The sequence below is a fragment of the Urocitellus parryii genome, chromosome 4 (assembly GCF_045843805.1).
Source record: "Urocitellus parryii isolate mUroPar1 chromosome 4, mUroPar1.hap1, whole genome shotgun sequence".
Taxonomy (NCBI): domain Eukaryota; kingdom Metazoa; phylum Chordata; class Mammalia; order Rodentia; family Sciuridae; genus Urocitellus; species Urocitellus parryii.
In genome coordinates, this window is record NC_135534.1 from 45960296 (window position 1) to 45975309 (window position 15014).

Here is a 15014-nt window from a genome sequence, read left to right on the forward strand (position 1 = left end):
ATGACTTTGTGCATATTACTTTTGCTCTCTCTGTTCCTTGTTTTTCTCATCTGTAAAATGAGGGTTATAACAGTATTCACTTCACATGGTATTTGTGATCAAACGAATATTGAAAAAAGTCCTAGTGTTTGGCAAATATTTAAAGTCTATGTAAATATGTTATCAGAAACAAAGATATACTTACATAACATCATGATAATTCTTTGAGGGCAGACAATATACTAGGAAAGGAGAGGAGAATAGATCTGCCTGAATAAGACAGGATTTTATAGAAGTGACAAGGAGGCAATCCATACGTGAGCTGAATCTTGAGGGAGAAGCATTTCTTAAAGACTAAAGGGGCAGGGGTGGGGAAGTGAGAACAGTATACGGCTTAAAGAAACACTGTCTAATTAGGAGCATGACTAAAACTGTGGCTCTCATTCTTTGGGTGCAATCATAAATCATTAGGATGCTTTCTGTATAGCAAATGATTTGTCAATTAGAAAGGTCACTCTGGATGATTTGAAGTAGTGGTGTGGAGGAATTCATTTATAGATGCCTCCGCAGCAAGTTATTTTATTTAGGTATTTTGAGGGCTAAAGTTTAAGAACCACTGATGGAAAAAATGGCAATTTTCATTACCAATGAATTAATAAATGCACATTAATGACTGAGCCCTTAGAATCTACTACATGTTGAGCAATGGGTAAAATATTTTATTGCACTTGGTCAGGAATAAAGGAAGATTTTTGTTTTTTCATTGATATATATTTCATCCAAACAAATATTTTAACCATCTGAAGAACTAATTCTTCTTACCTGCTGGATAGGTCCTAAATATGGATTCGATGATATCAGAAGTTAAATTATATCTTAAACCATTACAACCATCTGTCTGGGGCCGGACATCAGCCTAAAACAAAGACCACATATATACACATAGGAATTTACATACATATTAGTTAGAACATCAGAGAATATGTCTAAGTACTGAACAGACACTACAGAAAGGTGGGAAACAGGCTTTCTAAATGACCTATAGACAAAGTAAGTCCTTTACTTCCACTTTTAGCATAGAGACAGGGCTCAAAAAAGCCAGAGTTGTTTCTCATACTCCTAGTAACTTACAAAATCTGCATCCTTGAGAGCCTGTTATGGTCAAAAATTGCACTTGGTCAGGAATAAAGGAAGCTTGTTTGAGTGTCAAAAGCTAGAGAGCTGGCCGCGGCCTCCGCCTCCCTCTGCTGGGCGATTGCCGCCATCGCCGCCCCCCCCCCCCCCTTAGCAAAGGGGTGATCCAGGAGCCCAAGTAGAGCCTGTGCAGGCCCATCGTGCCACCCCCCACAGGACTCGCCTTCCCTGGCACAGCTGAAAGGTTCCCACTGCAGTAGGAAGCTTTTCCCCCTGGTTTTTTTTTTTTTTTTTTGACTCAGAATCTTTCTTAAAAGGAAAACGGCTCTTTTAAATGTTGGAAGCTCCTCGGTGAAGGGTGCCATCTGGGAAGGCTGTCTGGCTGTGCACTGGTGTGTCCTGAGGACCTCAGTGCCTCCTGTCCCTGTCGGGGTGCTCTTGTGCCTGGCTGCCATTGGGGCTGGGTTCCTAGGGCTGCTGGGTTGACCCTGGCCTCCCTTCGAGGGGCATGAAGAGCACCCGTCACTCTTGCTTTCTGCTGGCTTGTAGGCAGACAATGCCTTTGTTAATTTTCCTAAGTCTTGTCAGGACTTCATCTTCAAGTTTTTCCTCACCCATGTTTTTCATTTTTTTTTCCTTCTCTAGGAAATAATATATAAATTTGTAAATCCTAATTCAAAGATGACTTTCGTGTGAGAGTATTGAGTTGGATTTGTTTTTCTCTTTTAGTCTGGGTTATGTGACTTTAGGAGAGACGTGTGTAAGGGGTGGAGCTGTGTGCATTTTAATTTTTTATATATATATATACACTTTGGTGCTGTATGTGATGAGAGACGAATCAGTGAACCATCTCTTATAGGCAGTTTTGTTGAAAATAAAGGTTTCTCTTTGATTTAAAAAAAAAAAAAAAAAAAAGGTAGAGAGCTAGTGGAGCTTTAACATAAAACTTGTACAGATGCCCAAACCACTAAAAACTCTGGTTATGAATTAAACATAAATTAACTAACTGGTTTCTTTAGGAAAAGCTTTATAAATTCAAGTTACTACTGAGCAACCAGAAAGATACCAAACATACAACTGGCATTCAACTTTTTTTTTTTTTTAAATATTTTTTATTCTTTAGTTTTTCGGCGGACACAACATCTTTATTTTTTTGTATGTGATGCTGAGGATCGAACCCAGTGCCATGCGCATGGCAGGCGAGAGCGCTACCGCTTGAGCCACATACCCAGCCCTGGCATTCAACTTTTTGAATGTATAAATATGGTTCTAGTTCCTCTAGAGTTCAGAATCTTATTCCCTAATTCCACAGGTAAGATATTTCCAATTTTCTACTAGATTTGTTTTATAAATCTTTTTCTTTTTAATATATTTTTACTTGTCAATGGACTTTATTTATATGTGGTACTGAGAATCGAACCCAGTGCCTCACACATGCTAGGCAAGCACTCTACCACTGAGCCACAACCCCAGTCCTTATAAACCTTTTTCTATAATGATATCATTATACATTTAACTTTGTATTATAAGTTAAAATACAGCAATCACTTAAAAAAGGTACCAGAAAGCCCTAAATTTAAAAATATTAGTCCAATTTCTCTCTTTTCTTCTTCTTTTGGTGGTGCAAAGAATTGAACCCAGTGCCTCACACATGCTAGGGAAGTACTCTACTATTAGGTTATACACTGGGTCCAGTATTAGTACAATTTCTAACAATCACTTTCAAAGTTCATTTGACTTCCACTAGGCTAGGGTCAAGTCCCAAAACCAAGGAAATGTAACTGAAAAGAAATATAGAGGAAAGTATAGGGGCTGTGGTTATAGCTCAGTGGCGGAGTGCTTGCCTAGCACAGGTGAGGTACAATCCTTAGCACCACATAAAAATAAATAAATGAAATAAAGATATGAAAAAAGAAAACACACACATTGGAATTCTCACTACTTTTCTTTCAGAAATTTAGAAGGTTCACATACCAGAAATGCTGCAGAAATGCCAACATCTTGCTTGTGATTGGATGTGGAAAAACTATCTGTTGCATTCACATTTAAACGATTGGCCCAGAATTCTTCAGCACTGATAACTTGACTTACAACAAGGTCTTTATAAAGCTGAAACAAAACAGGATCTTCTTGCAGCATCCTGGTGATAGAATATATTAAACATAATTAACTTCTAGAATAAAACACCATTTAAGTAACATTTTTAAAAGACTTTGTGGCACAAAAGATTGAAATAACTTTTATTTTGTGATGACCGAGCAGCAGAGATCATTTAGTTCATTTTTAAAGCAATTAAGAGCAAAACAATTTTTGGAGAAATAAAGGAAGAAACAAAGACTAAACTCTTTAAGGGATTTGGCCTTATTCATCTTTATAACCTTGTTAATACAATAATATAATCACTATGTATGTATTTGTTTACTGAATTCTCTTTCATACACAAAGGTGAATGGGAAATAGCAGAGGTATGCTTGAGATTTTTTAGCAACTTATCTTTCATTATGACAAAGTACTGGGAGCTGGGAAACTGAGCACCTGAAAGATAACTGGTGATGAAATTCTCATTATTACACATTTTTAATGGTTCAGTCCATTCTCTGAAAGAACTGGGAAAAGAAATTAAGGAACCCTAGTATTTTCTAATCTCAGTTCTGCTCTTAATCAGACATTAGGCTTGATGTAGTTAATTTAACTTCTGGGTTTGCATATTCTCATTTCCCCAAAGTTACAGAGCAAGTAAAATGCTAAAACTGAGAACTAAAAATAGAGGTAAAGATAACAGCACAAGCGGGGAGAAATAATAAAACTATTACCATACTAGAAGACTAGAATCTACTATCTCTTTAAAAGCTAAATCTTTGGTCCTTCACCTGTTTTTCTCTTCCAGTTCTTTATTTGCTTTCCTCTTGAATTTGGGCAGTAGTTGCTGAAGAAGGTCCTTTACTGCATCTCGCTCTTTCACTGCTGTGCTTTCATTGGAAAAATGGAAGTTAGTTGTGTCCCCTGCATGTAGGACCAGCTGAAGCTGAATTTTAGCTTTTCCTTCTGGACTGATTTTCTGGCCTAAAAAGAAGCATGAAGCTAATTAGATGAGACTACTCACCCACATGGGGCAAACTGCTATATACTAAGTTACCTTTCCTGCCAAGAAGACTGAGGATCCCTTTAGGATTTAGCTGCTTTGTTCCAATCTGAAGACTTCTGCAGAAATGCACTATTCTTCTCATGTAACTGCAGTATGAATCAACATTTCGCTACTAACACTACTTCCCTCTTTGGTATTCTTTCGGTATCAGACTTCTCATCCACTTCACCTCCACTTCCAGATACCAATGCTTCCATTTAACTAGGGCAAACCTAAATCTTTAAGCTTTCTAACCATGGCTGGAGTTATAGCTCAGTGGTGAGAACATGTGCGAGGCCCTAGGGAGAAGCAACAGCATCGCAAAGTAAAATAAAAACAATTTTAAAAAATTCAAAGTTTTGTAATCAGCTAACCAGGAGTCCTGAAACTACTTTAAACCACTGCCTCAAATCAACATTAAGGGCTGTGGCTGTAGCTCAATGGCAAAGCACTTGCCTAGCAAGCACAAGACACTGGGTTCGAACCTTAACACTGCATTAAAAAAATAAATAAATAAAAATAAGAAAAAAAAGCAATATTAACAAAAATGACTTATCATTAAAAAAAAAAAAAAAAACCAAACAAACCCTGCTTAACAAATCCAAGGTTTGCTTATTAACTGCAAAGGAAAATATATGATGTTGCCTCTGAAAAAAAAAAAGGTATTGTGTCCATCTACAAATATTTTTTTAAAAAGGCAGGATTATCTGATACTGTGTGCTTTTTTTGGAACTGGGGGTTGAACTCAGGGGCACTAGACCACAAGCAACATCCCCAGCCCTATTTTGTATTTTATTTAGAGACAGGATCTCACTGAGCTGTTTAGCACCTCACTTTTGCAGAGGCTGGCTTTGAACTCACAATCCTCCTGCCTCAGCCTCCTATTATAGGCGTGTGCCACAGTGCCCAGCTTACTATGTGCTTTTTGAGATGACAGAATAAGTAAACAGGACCACATAAGTATTATTTTTGCCCAAAATGTTTAACTGGAATATGAACAAGATACTATATTTGACTTTCAGTTCATAAGAAATACAAAGGGCTGGGGATGTTGCTTAGTCAGGGGTGGAGTGCTTATCTAGTGTGTACAAGGCTCCGGGGTTTGATCCCCATCATCAAGCAAAACAACAAACCACAGAAATAAATGATTCAGGACATGTGATACATGAAAGAGAGAGAGAGAGAATTTTTTAAAAAAATATTTATTTTTTAGTTTTCGGCGGACACAACATCTTTGTTTGTATGTGGTGCTGAGGATCGAACCCGGGTCACATGCATGCCAGTCGAGCGCGCCACCACTTGAGCCACATCCCCAGCCCCAGGATTGCAACTTCGCAGAACACTATCTCAAAGTTTTAAAAAAGGGCCAGGGATATGATTCAGTGGTAGAGTTGTTCTGGAAAAATTAACAGAACTCTGTCTCAAAATAAAAATAAATTAAAAAAATTATGCTCTCGGGCTGAGGTAGCATGCACCAGGCCCTGGGTTTGATCCCCAGCATCCACCACCACCACCAAAAAAAAAAGGTTAATTAGACAATTTGCCTTAATGGTGCAAGTCTATTATACGACAACCTGTCATCATCTGTTGATTTTTAAAATCTGTCATCATCTGTTAATTTTTAAAATCTATGAACAATTTGAAACAGTTAATCTTTGGCAGGGATGTGTTCTACCTACACAATTTCAAAAAGATATTGGTGCACAGTTCTACACTGTGGAAGTACTTGCAACAACAAAATTCTGGAAACTTCATTCGTAACTGTCCTTCAACAGAGAAGAGTTAAAAACACAACTACACACACATCCAGTGTAGTGTTACACAATTCTTAAGAGTATGTATAAATCTTCACATGAAGCAGATTTACATCTGTATGTCAATCTGTTAATAGTGAAAAGATCAGGTTATAAAATAGTATATATTCACTGATCCTGTTTTGCAATTTCTTTTTTTTTAATTTATTTTTTAGTCTCAGGTAGACACAATATCTTTATTTTATTTTTATGTGGGTCAAACCTAGTGCCTCACACATGCTAGGCGAGCACTCTACCTATGAACACTCTACCCAGCCTGCATTTTGTAATTTCTACATGATTTTTTGATATAAAATTCAAAACCCACAAAAGATTTATAAACAATATTTCTATAAAGTTACTAGCAAATGTATCATACATATGTATTAAACCTTAGTATAGCTGACTTACATTTAATATCTGCATACATATGGCTGATTGTAAATCGATCTTTGCCTTCTGGCGCCCAAGCAATTCTTTCTGCCATGAGGTATAGAGCTCCATCCTGCTTCTTTTGACGCACCTTCTTCACGATCAACAAAACTTCTTCAGATGAAGTTGCCATGATGGCTTCAGGTGCTAAAAGAGGAAAAAAGGTAATGAAAAAAAAATTTCACACATCAATTGGGAATGGTTTGTTGACTAGAAAGTCCCTTCAAAATATAATATCTAAACTGTAAGAAAATAATGAGGAGGGGAAAAAAAAGGCTCTTCCAAGTTGAACATAAAGTTGCCTTGCATTATTTCCTCTATAGATTTCTCCCTGCTCATCATACCACCTGTGTAAATTTATACAACACTCAGTTTATAACACCTGTTTGCAGTTTTTCAAACCATTTACACATATACTAATGAAAGTAATTTTCAATTTATTTTTTTATTTTCCTCGGGAATATTCTTAAACCATAAACATATAATTTGACTACAAATATGTGGTCTTATATATAATATATATTTAGAACAGTAGAAATTTAGAATTATGCAGGACCCTCTTGGATATTTAGGACAAAGTTGTTTCAACTGAAACAGCTAGGTCACTAAATCTGTGTGGCCTTCCCAGAAATACTCCCAGATGAAACCACTTAAAAGAGTTTCCTGATTCCTGGTCTAAGATTCTTCTGTGTATATAGCTAAGAAACATTTAATATTTAAAACTTCACATGCTAGTTTTCTCTTATCAATCAAATGTCTTTAACTATTTCTTGATTTGTGTATTGGTAATCAGCTATATAGAAAACTACCTGAGCACCTTTCTTCTGGGAATATTAAATGCTTCCCCAAATCCTTGAGACTTAGTGTAGTTATTTGGAATACAAACTGAAAACAACTTAGAGGTTGTCTGGGCTCAAGGAAAGATACCAAACTAATAGTTATCTGCCATACTTTAGGATAGGGAAAATTATGGCACAATGCTACATGTATGCCATTTCTTGTGAAGTTATGCCTTTAGTTTTCATTCACAAAGGAATGGTTTAATTTTTTTTAAATTTATTTTTTCAGGCACAGTTTAAAGTATAATTTTGTTGAAATCAGTTTATCTAGGTATTATAAAAATTTGTCCTGGAATGTAGCTCAGTGGTAAAGTACTTACTTGGCACGTGTAGGGACCCGCGTTTGCTTCCCAACACCAAAAAAAGTGAGATCTGATTTCTAATTTTTCTTAAGTTGATTATCTGAATTGTAAGTAGTCATCTCTCCCTTTTATAGGCTTTTGTGTGTGTTTACATGGTGGGGGGTTGCTGGGGAGTGAACCCAGGGCCTTGCACAAACCAGGCAGGCACTCTATTACCGAGTTACATTCCTAGCCTCAGGTTCCTTTGTATAAGAGGAGGGTTCTACTGTGTTATCCAGGTTGGTCTCAATCACCTGAATTCAAGCGGCATTTCCATCTAGCCTTCCAAGTGCTTACTACAAGCATGAACTGTCTTCTAGGTGGGAAAAGGGTGAAGGGTGAATATATTTATTTAGGAAATGTGTACTGAGCCGAAGAGCCTATAAGTTGTCCAAAGATGAATGAAAGTCAACAGCAAGATTTGTTTTCAAAGAGCTTCTAGCCCAGTGAGCAAAATGTGTGTATGTGTGCTATCTGTTTGTAATACAAATTAGAATGTGTCAAGTCCCAAAAGGGACACAAAAAACATTTTGAGTTAGGACTCAGGCAATTTTTTTTTTTACTTGGGAAGCCCTGGTTTGCCATACAATTTTTTAAAAAATTGAGGTCTAATTAACAAACAAACAAAATATATAGCTTTTTCGGTGTTCTGTTTGATGTGTTTTGCCCATTGCATACACCCATGTACAAACACCCCAAAGGAGAGACAGAACATCTCCATCATCCCCGAAAAGTTCCCTCATATATTTTCTAGTTAATTCTGTTTTCCTTACTCTCCAGCCACTATCTTCTGATTTCTATCACCTATTATTAGTTTTTGTACCAGGAATCTTACATATGTACTTTTATGTCTCTGGATTTTCATCATTTTGAAATTCACCATACTGTTGCATGTATCAGTAGTTTCTTTGTTATACAAAAATAGTTATAAACTGGATCCTTTTTTTGGGGGGGGCAATACTGGGTGCTGAACTCAAGGGTGCTTTACTGCTGAGCTATATCCCCAACTCTTTTTAATTAAAAACAATTTTTTTCATTATAAATGGACACAGTACCTTTATTTTTTAAATTTATTTTTATATAACGTGGAGGATTGAATCCAGTGCCTCACACGTGCTAGGCAAGTGCTCTACCGCTGAGCTATATCCCCAGTCCCTCTTTTAATTCATTTTTTTATTTTTTTAGTTGTAGGTGGACACAATATCTTAATTTTTATTTATATATGATGCTAAGTATTGAGCCTTATGCCAGGTGAGCGCTCTACCTCTGAGTTACAACCCCAGTACCCCCTCTTTTAATTTTTTAAGACAGGTTCTTGTTAAGTTGCCAAGGTTGGCATTGCCTTGAGTAACTGGGATTACAGGCATGTGCCACCATGTTAGGCATAAATTTGGTCTTGAAGAGAGGATTTTGATGAAGAAAGTAGAGGGTAAATGGCATTGCAAACAAAGGGAATGGTTTGAACAAAGGTGTGAAACTCTCTAAGAATGGTAAAGAATCTGGATTCAGTATGATAATCATGTCGGAGGTCAGTGGGATATGAGGTCAGACGATTAAAACGGAAGCAGAGTGGAGAATGCCATTCTATGTTCTAAGCAAAAAAAACCCTCTAAATATCTAAATACTTTTGAGTGATCTGTATTTTTGAAAATTAATCTCTAGGTAGCATTATAGAGACTAGAGAGAGATCAGAACAGGTCTCTGAACCAGGCTGGGGCAGTGAAACTGGAGAGGAAGGGATCAAGGACAACCAAGGAAGCAGATCAATAGACATTATAAGTACTGAAAGAAGTGTCACAATTGCTCACTAATGCCCCATTTCTAACTCTTAATGACATGAGGACAAGGTGCCATTTACAGAAATAAATGAAAAGGAAGGGCAGGTTTGAAAGTGAACACAAGGAATTCAGTTTTGGATATGGAGAGTGTCAGGCAATGTTGAATCATATAGGTGGAGATAGTCTGCATCATGTGAGCATTTGTAATTTGTTAGACTAAAGCCTAATTAGATAATTGCTTTTATCAAATTCAAAAATGAAAAGGAATTTTAAAAAACTCCACAAACCCCAAGCCCTAACATCAATTTTCTTCATTTTAAATTGCATTGATATTAACTGTATCACCACTCCAGATATTATAAAATAAATCCAAGTTAATGATTTTGTGTTTTTCATTTGCCACTGAAAATATTTCCCTATGTTGTTCTACAATCTCCAGTTTTGATATGTATACACCAAATATAACAAAGAGTTAAAATTCTTACTACACAATACCATATTTTAACTGACTAATCTTTTGATGTTCTCCTAAGATTTTGATTAAAGGTTAGTTGCTCAAAAAGTCCAAAAGCCTCTATTTTAGGACTACTTAATTACATGAAAAGATATAAAGCATGTTTTATTATTATATTTTAAAAATCATATTATTATATGAAAAAATTATCTAAAATCTATTTATTTATTTATTTTTAAGAGAGTGAGTGAGAGAGGGAGAGAGAGAGAAAGAGAGAGGCTGACCTCAGAGATTCATTATGCCATTATTCAAATATACATAACTAGAAAGATAGACACTAGTCTAATAACAATTATTTAAGAGTGACAGAAACATAAATGATTTAAATGTTCTTTGTGTTTTCTGGATGATCTACAATAAATAAGTATTTAGTAATGAGAAAAGTAGTTAATGTCTTCCTGAAATGTATTTCCTATCAAATCATATGTTTACAAGTAAAGTGTGGGTAAGAATTAAAAGTAACCCCTATTTTCAATTTCTATAATATGTATAAATTTAAAATTTTAATTTATAAAATTTTACATTTAGGGAATTGTTAAATATTTTTATATCAATCTCCTAATACACATAATAAACAGACAATTAATCTTAAAAGGCCCACTCTGGGGGCTGGGATTGTGGCTCAGTGGTAGAATGCTTGCCTAGAACGTGTGAGGCACTGGGTTTGATCCTCAGTACCTCAAAAATAAATAAAAGCATTGTGTCCATAAAAAAGAAAAAGAAAACAGCCCATTCTGAAATTATAAAACTATACTGTATGCTATACAAATGACATTTTAGGAAACATGAGTTAAAATCTGAGAAAGATGGGAGAGGAGAATTGGTGGAGGTTACCACATAATTATTAAATAAGTTAAAGCACATCAGTAATTAGAAGAAAAAACAGTGAACAGGGGTAGCTGATAGAGCAAGTCCCCAATTAACTGGGCTTACAGGCACAAATGCAAAGTGTTAGCTTTGGAAAAGAACAGAAAATTTCCAAGTTGAGAAGATGAGAAAGTAAGTAGGTGAAGACAGAGAAACTGTAAAGTGAAGAATTCATGGGACTGTATAAATTGATTTTGAATCAGCTACTTTAAATTAACCAGGAAAAACATAACCTCTTATATAACATAACATGTGAAACCTATTAAAATTCACTTGGGGGAGGGCTGGGAATGCAGCTAATTTGTAGACTGTGTGTGCCCGGCATGCATGAAGCCCTGGGTTCCAATGCCCAGCACCACCACCAGGAAAAAAAAAAAAAAAAAAAAGGTGGGACCTTAAAAAAAAAAAAAAAAAAAATCAGAGACAAATTATTGAATCTGGGCACAATGGTCAATTGTCTCAGTTAATTTGCTTGGCAAGTTTCCCTGATCATCTGTTGTGTTTCTGTTAACTGTTCAAGAACGAATGTACCAATTTTAGGAGGGTTAATAGAATGAACCTCTGAGGTTATTCTAAATGGCTTCAGTGATTTTCGGATTTTTCTTGAGGGAGTTTCCTTGGGAGGCAAACAGGTCTTCCCAGTAGAACTCAATAAGAGCCACAAAATATTCTGTTTATGAGAAATATTGCTGTAGGCTATATTTAAACAAGTCCGGTCAATGAAGATCTAGCTTTACTTAAAAGATTACTTTGTGATAATACTGTCGTAACTTTTTTTTTCATATTTATTTTTTAGTTGGACACAATAGTTTTATTTTGTTTATTTTTATGTGGTGCTGAGGCTCGAACCCAGGGCCTTGAATTTGCTAGGCAAATACTTCACTGCTGAGCCACAACCCCAGCCCTATCATAACTTTTTTTATACCAAGACCTTCTCAAAAAAGTATTGATATGCAGTTAAAAATTTATTTGCCTGAAGCTACATTTTTCCATCAACTGGCTAACTTTTACGAATATTTTTCAGTCTAGTACTCTAAACTTCAAAATCATAGCTTTTGCCTAGCATATGTTGGGCTCGGATTGAACCCTGGATTGAACCCCCAGCACCACCAAAACCAAAACCAAACACCAACAAACCCCCAAATTATTAGCTAACATTTGCTATTTCCCCATAGCACTTACTACATTTTTTTCTTCCTGATGTTGGAAGTCAAACTAGGGGCCTAATGCATACTAGGTAAGCCATCTACCACTGAGCTACAGCCTCAGTCCCTGTAATTCTTTTTTCTGTAATTCTTTAAATTCTTCAAATTCGACAAACTGCAAACTTAATAAAGGAAGGCAGAGGCCACTTGTGTTCATAGTATAGCACCAAGCAGCCTAGTATTTGACTCCTAGGAAGAATCCAACAAATATCTGTGATATCTCTATAAGATCTTTGTTCTTAAAAGAATCCAGTCTCAGCAAGACACAAGAAATCTTTGCACATAAATCCTAGGCTCAACTCCAGGAAGCACTAGAGCCCTCAATTCACATATCAGAGCACCATTTCTCACACAGATTCCATCAACTGGATCCTGCCCTCTAAGGAAACAGGGATAGCAAGAATTTAAAATGGTTGAGCAGAAATCTTTTAATTACTGCATCTGTGCATTTCCATCACCTACATACACTTTTTAAAAGTGCAGAGATAAATGGAGGAGAAAAAAGACAACACGTAAAATATAAACTCCTATCACCCTTATCCATTCAGATAGGAGAATTGCCAGAGAAAGCTGCTTTATCTACATAAAAGACAGGAGATCTGGAATACTATTTGTATCAACAATCAAAAAATGTTTTAATAATTCAACAATACAGGGAATAACAACTTATAAGTATGTCAAAAGTAACCAAAATGTATTGCTTTAAGGATATTTTCCCAACAAGTATGATATTAAGGAGAATACTAATGTGGCAATTTTAGGGCCAAGTACCTTTTCACTTTACAGCAGTGCAGGGACAGTCAAGAGGAATATGTGAGAGACGCATAATAGAGGAAAATGGGCTGATGACCACTAGTAAACACTGCAAAAAACCAAAACCAAAACAAAACAAAAACTGACAAGAATACCAAAAGTGAAGAATAATCATCTGGTAATCAAAGTGGGGAAAAGAGGGAATATTATATCAATGGCTGACACAGCTACATTAAAGGTAGGAGGAAAGAAAGCGGGAAGAGCACAGTGACATCTCTAACAGCAATATCCATAAGGTAGGAACAGTGGTCAAAGGGTTAAGGGATCTCAAATACACCATACAACATTCTGATGGCAAGAGAAACACATACACACAGACACACACACAAACAGGCTTTAAAATAATATATGAGCAGGGAGAAGATAAAAGCCTTGTGAGCAGTACACATATGAAGCATTCACAACCTACTGAAGTCAGATATTTGCCTCTGCTTTTAACTGATTTTTCTCCCTCTGACTGTATCAATCTGTTCTATTAAAGAGCCCTCTCAGCATTCACTTTAATTATTTTTACACATTTGCACTGCAATGTGCATTTAACATCACTTAAGAGAGACTCAAATCTATCATTGTGTCATGCTGCTAAAGGTCAATTGGGTAAAGGCAGCAGACCATCTCCCCCTTTAAGAATTAAGGATTTAAAACTACTTATAGGTTCTAAGTTCTCCCTAGAGCCCAGTCCTTCTGTAAACCTTAGGCCTGCTCCTAGAGGTTATTTTCCCTGCTGTTACGACTTCTCCACCTTCACAGCTATGGTTTTAGCTGTTAAAAATTTTAGGATTGGCAACTTTGTCTTAATAACCAAAGATTAGCCTCTAGGAAAGGGGAGGTTAAGTTGGTATAGCCTTCCACCAAAGCATGCTGCTTTACATACTGGCATTCCAGATAAGAGTTCACGGGGAGAAATTGTTTAATTCCTTTAAAAAGTTTAAAAATCACAACTCTGTATAATGAGAGAATATTGGGTTGTATGGAGCCAGTACTGCAAAGTGTATTTTAAACCAATTTTTTAAAAAACATTGTTTTAGTTGTAGATGTACACAATCTTTTTTTTTTTTTAATATTTATTTTTTAGTTCTCGGTGGACACAACATCTTTGTTGGTATGTGGTGCTGAGGATGGAACCCGGGCCGCACGCATGCCAGGCGAGCGCGCTACCGCTTGAGCCACATCCCCAGCCCCACAATCTTTATTTTCATGTTTTGTTGAGGATTGAACCCAGTGCCTCACACGTGTAAGGCAAGCACTCTGCCACTGAGCCACAACCCCAGCCCTTAAACCACTCTTGGTGGTCTTTTTTTGTTGTTTCTTTGGCTGTTTTGGGGATTGAGCCCATGGCCTCTGACATGATAGGCAAGTGTCCTACCTCTGAGCTACATCCCCAGTGCATTTTCATGTTTTAAATTGGATCTTCTGATAGATAAAAAATTTTCCTACCTCTTTCCACTCCTATTTTACAGATGTTAAAAAGGGCATTTAAGACTCAATCAGCTGGCCAAGTATGATGGTGTATGCCTATAATCCCAGCAGTTTGAGAGGTTGAGGAAGGAGGATCACAAATTGGAAGCTAGCCTTGGCAATTTAGCAAAGCTCTAAGCAACTTAGAGAGACTCCATATAAGCGGGGGGAAAAAAAGGGCTAGGGATGGTAAAGTGCCCCGGGTTCATTCCTCAGTAACAAAAACAACAACAAAAAAAGTCAATCAGCTGGGTGTGGTCTTGCAATCCCAGCGACTCAGTGGCTGGGGAAGGAGGATCGCCAAATTCCTGGCCAGCTTTGGCAACTCAGCAAGACCCTGTCTCAAAAAATAAAGGGGGCTGGGGATGTAGCTCAGTAGTGGTAGCGCGTTCCTGAGTTAATCCACAGCACCACAATCAATCAATCAATAAATACATAAGCCAATCAGATAAGCCACCTTACTCAATTTAGCCTGATAACATTGGAAAATTTGTGAAATAATTATATATTTCCATTTTTTTTCATTACATGACAATCACATCGGGAATGACTAAAACTGGAAGTGTGTAGGTTGGCTCACGTGTAAATAAAAATTTTAAAGGCTGCAGGACTGACAGGTGGAAGCACGAGCTCATTCGGCCACCAAGGTGAGAGCCTTCCTTACTGAAACCGAAAGACTCTCTACAGTACGTTTCCTAACGGGAAGGACCTCTTTGCCCGGGAGGGGCCTCCACTTC

The 15014-nt window shown here is 36.8% G+C and overlaps 1 protein-coding gene across 2 annotated transcripts in view; it reads right to left on the reverse strand.

The window, feature by feature from the left end:
• Gtf2h1 (general transcription factor IIH subunit 1) overlaps positions 1-15014 on the reverse strand; it is a 33508-nt gene that overhangs the window by 18136 nt on the left and 358 nt on the right. Inside the window, exons 2-6 of one of the 2 annotated variants that reach the window (XM_026414485.2) lie at positions 6442-6609; positions 3984-4176; positions 3088-3253; positions 802-895; positions 185-221 (exon numbers count right to left, since the gene is read on the reverse strand). In XM_026414485.2, the coding sequence (XP_026270270.1) occupies positions 185-221; positions 802-895; positions 3088-3253; positions 3984-4176; positions 6442-6595 (644 nt within the window). In that variant the 5' untranslated portion in view covers positions 6596-6609. The remainder of the gene's footprint in view (positions 1-184; positions 222-801; positions 896-3087; positions 3254-3983; positions 4177-6441; positions 6610-15014) is intronic. The other variant, XM_026414484.2, reaches the window with a different exon arrangement.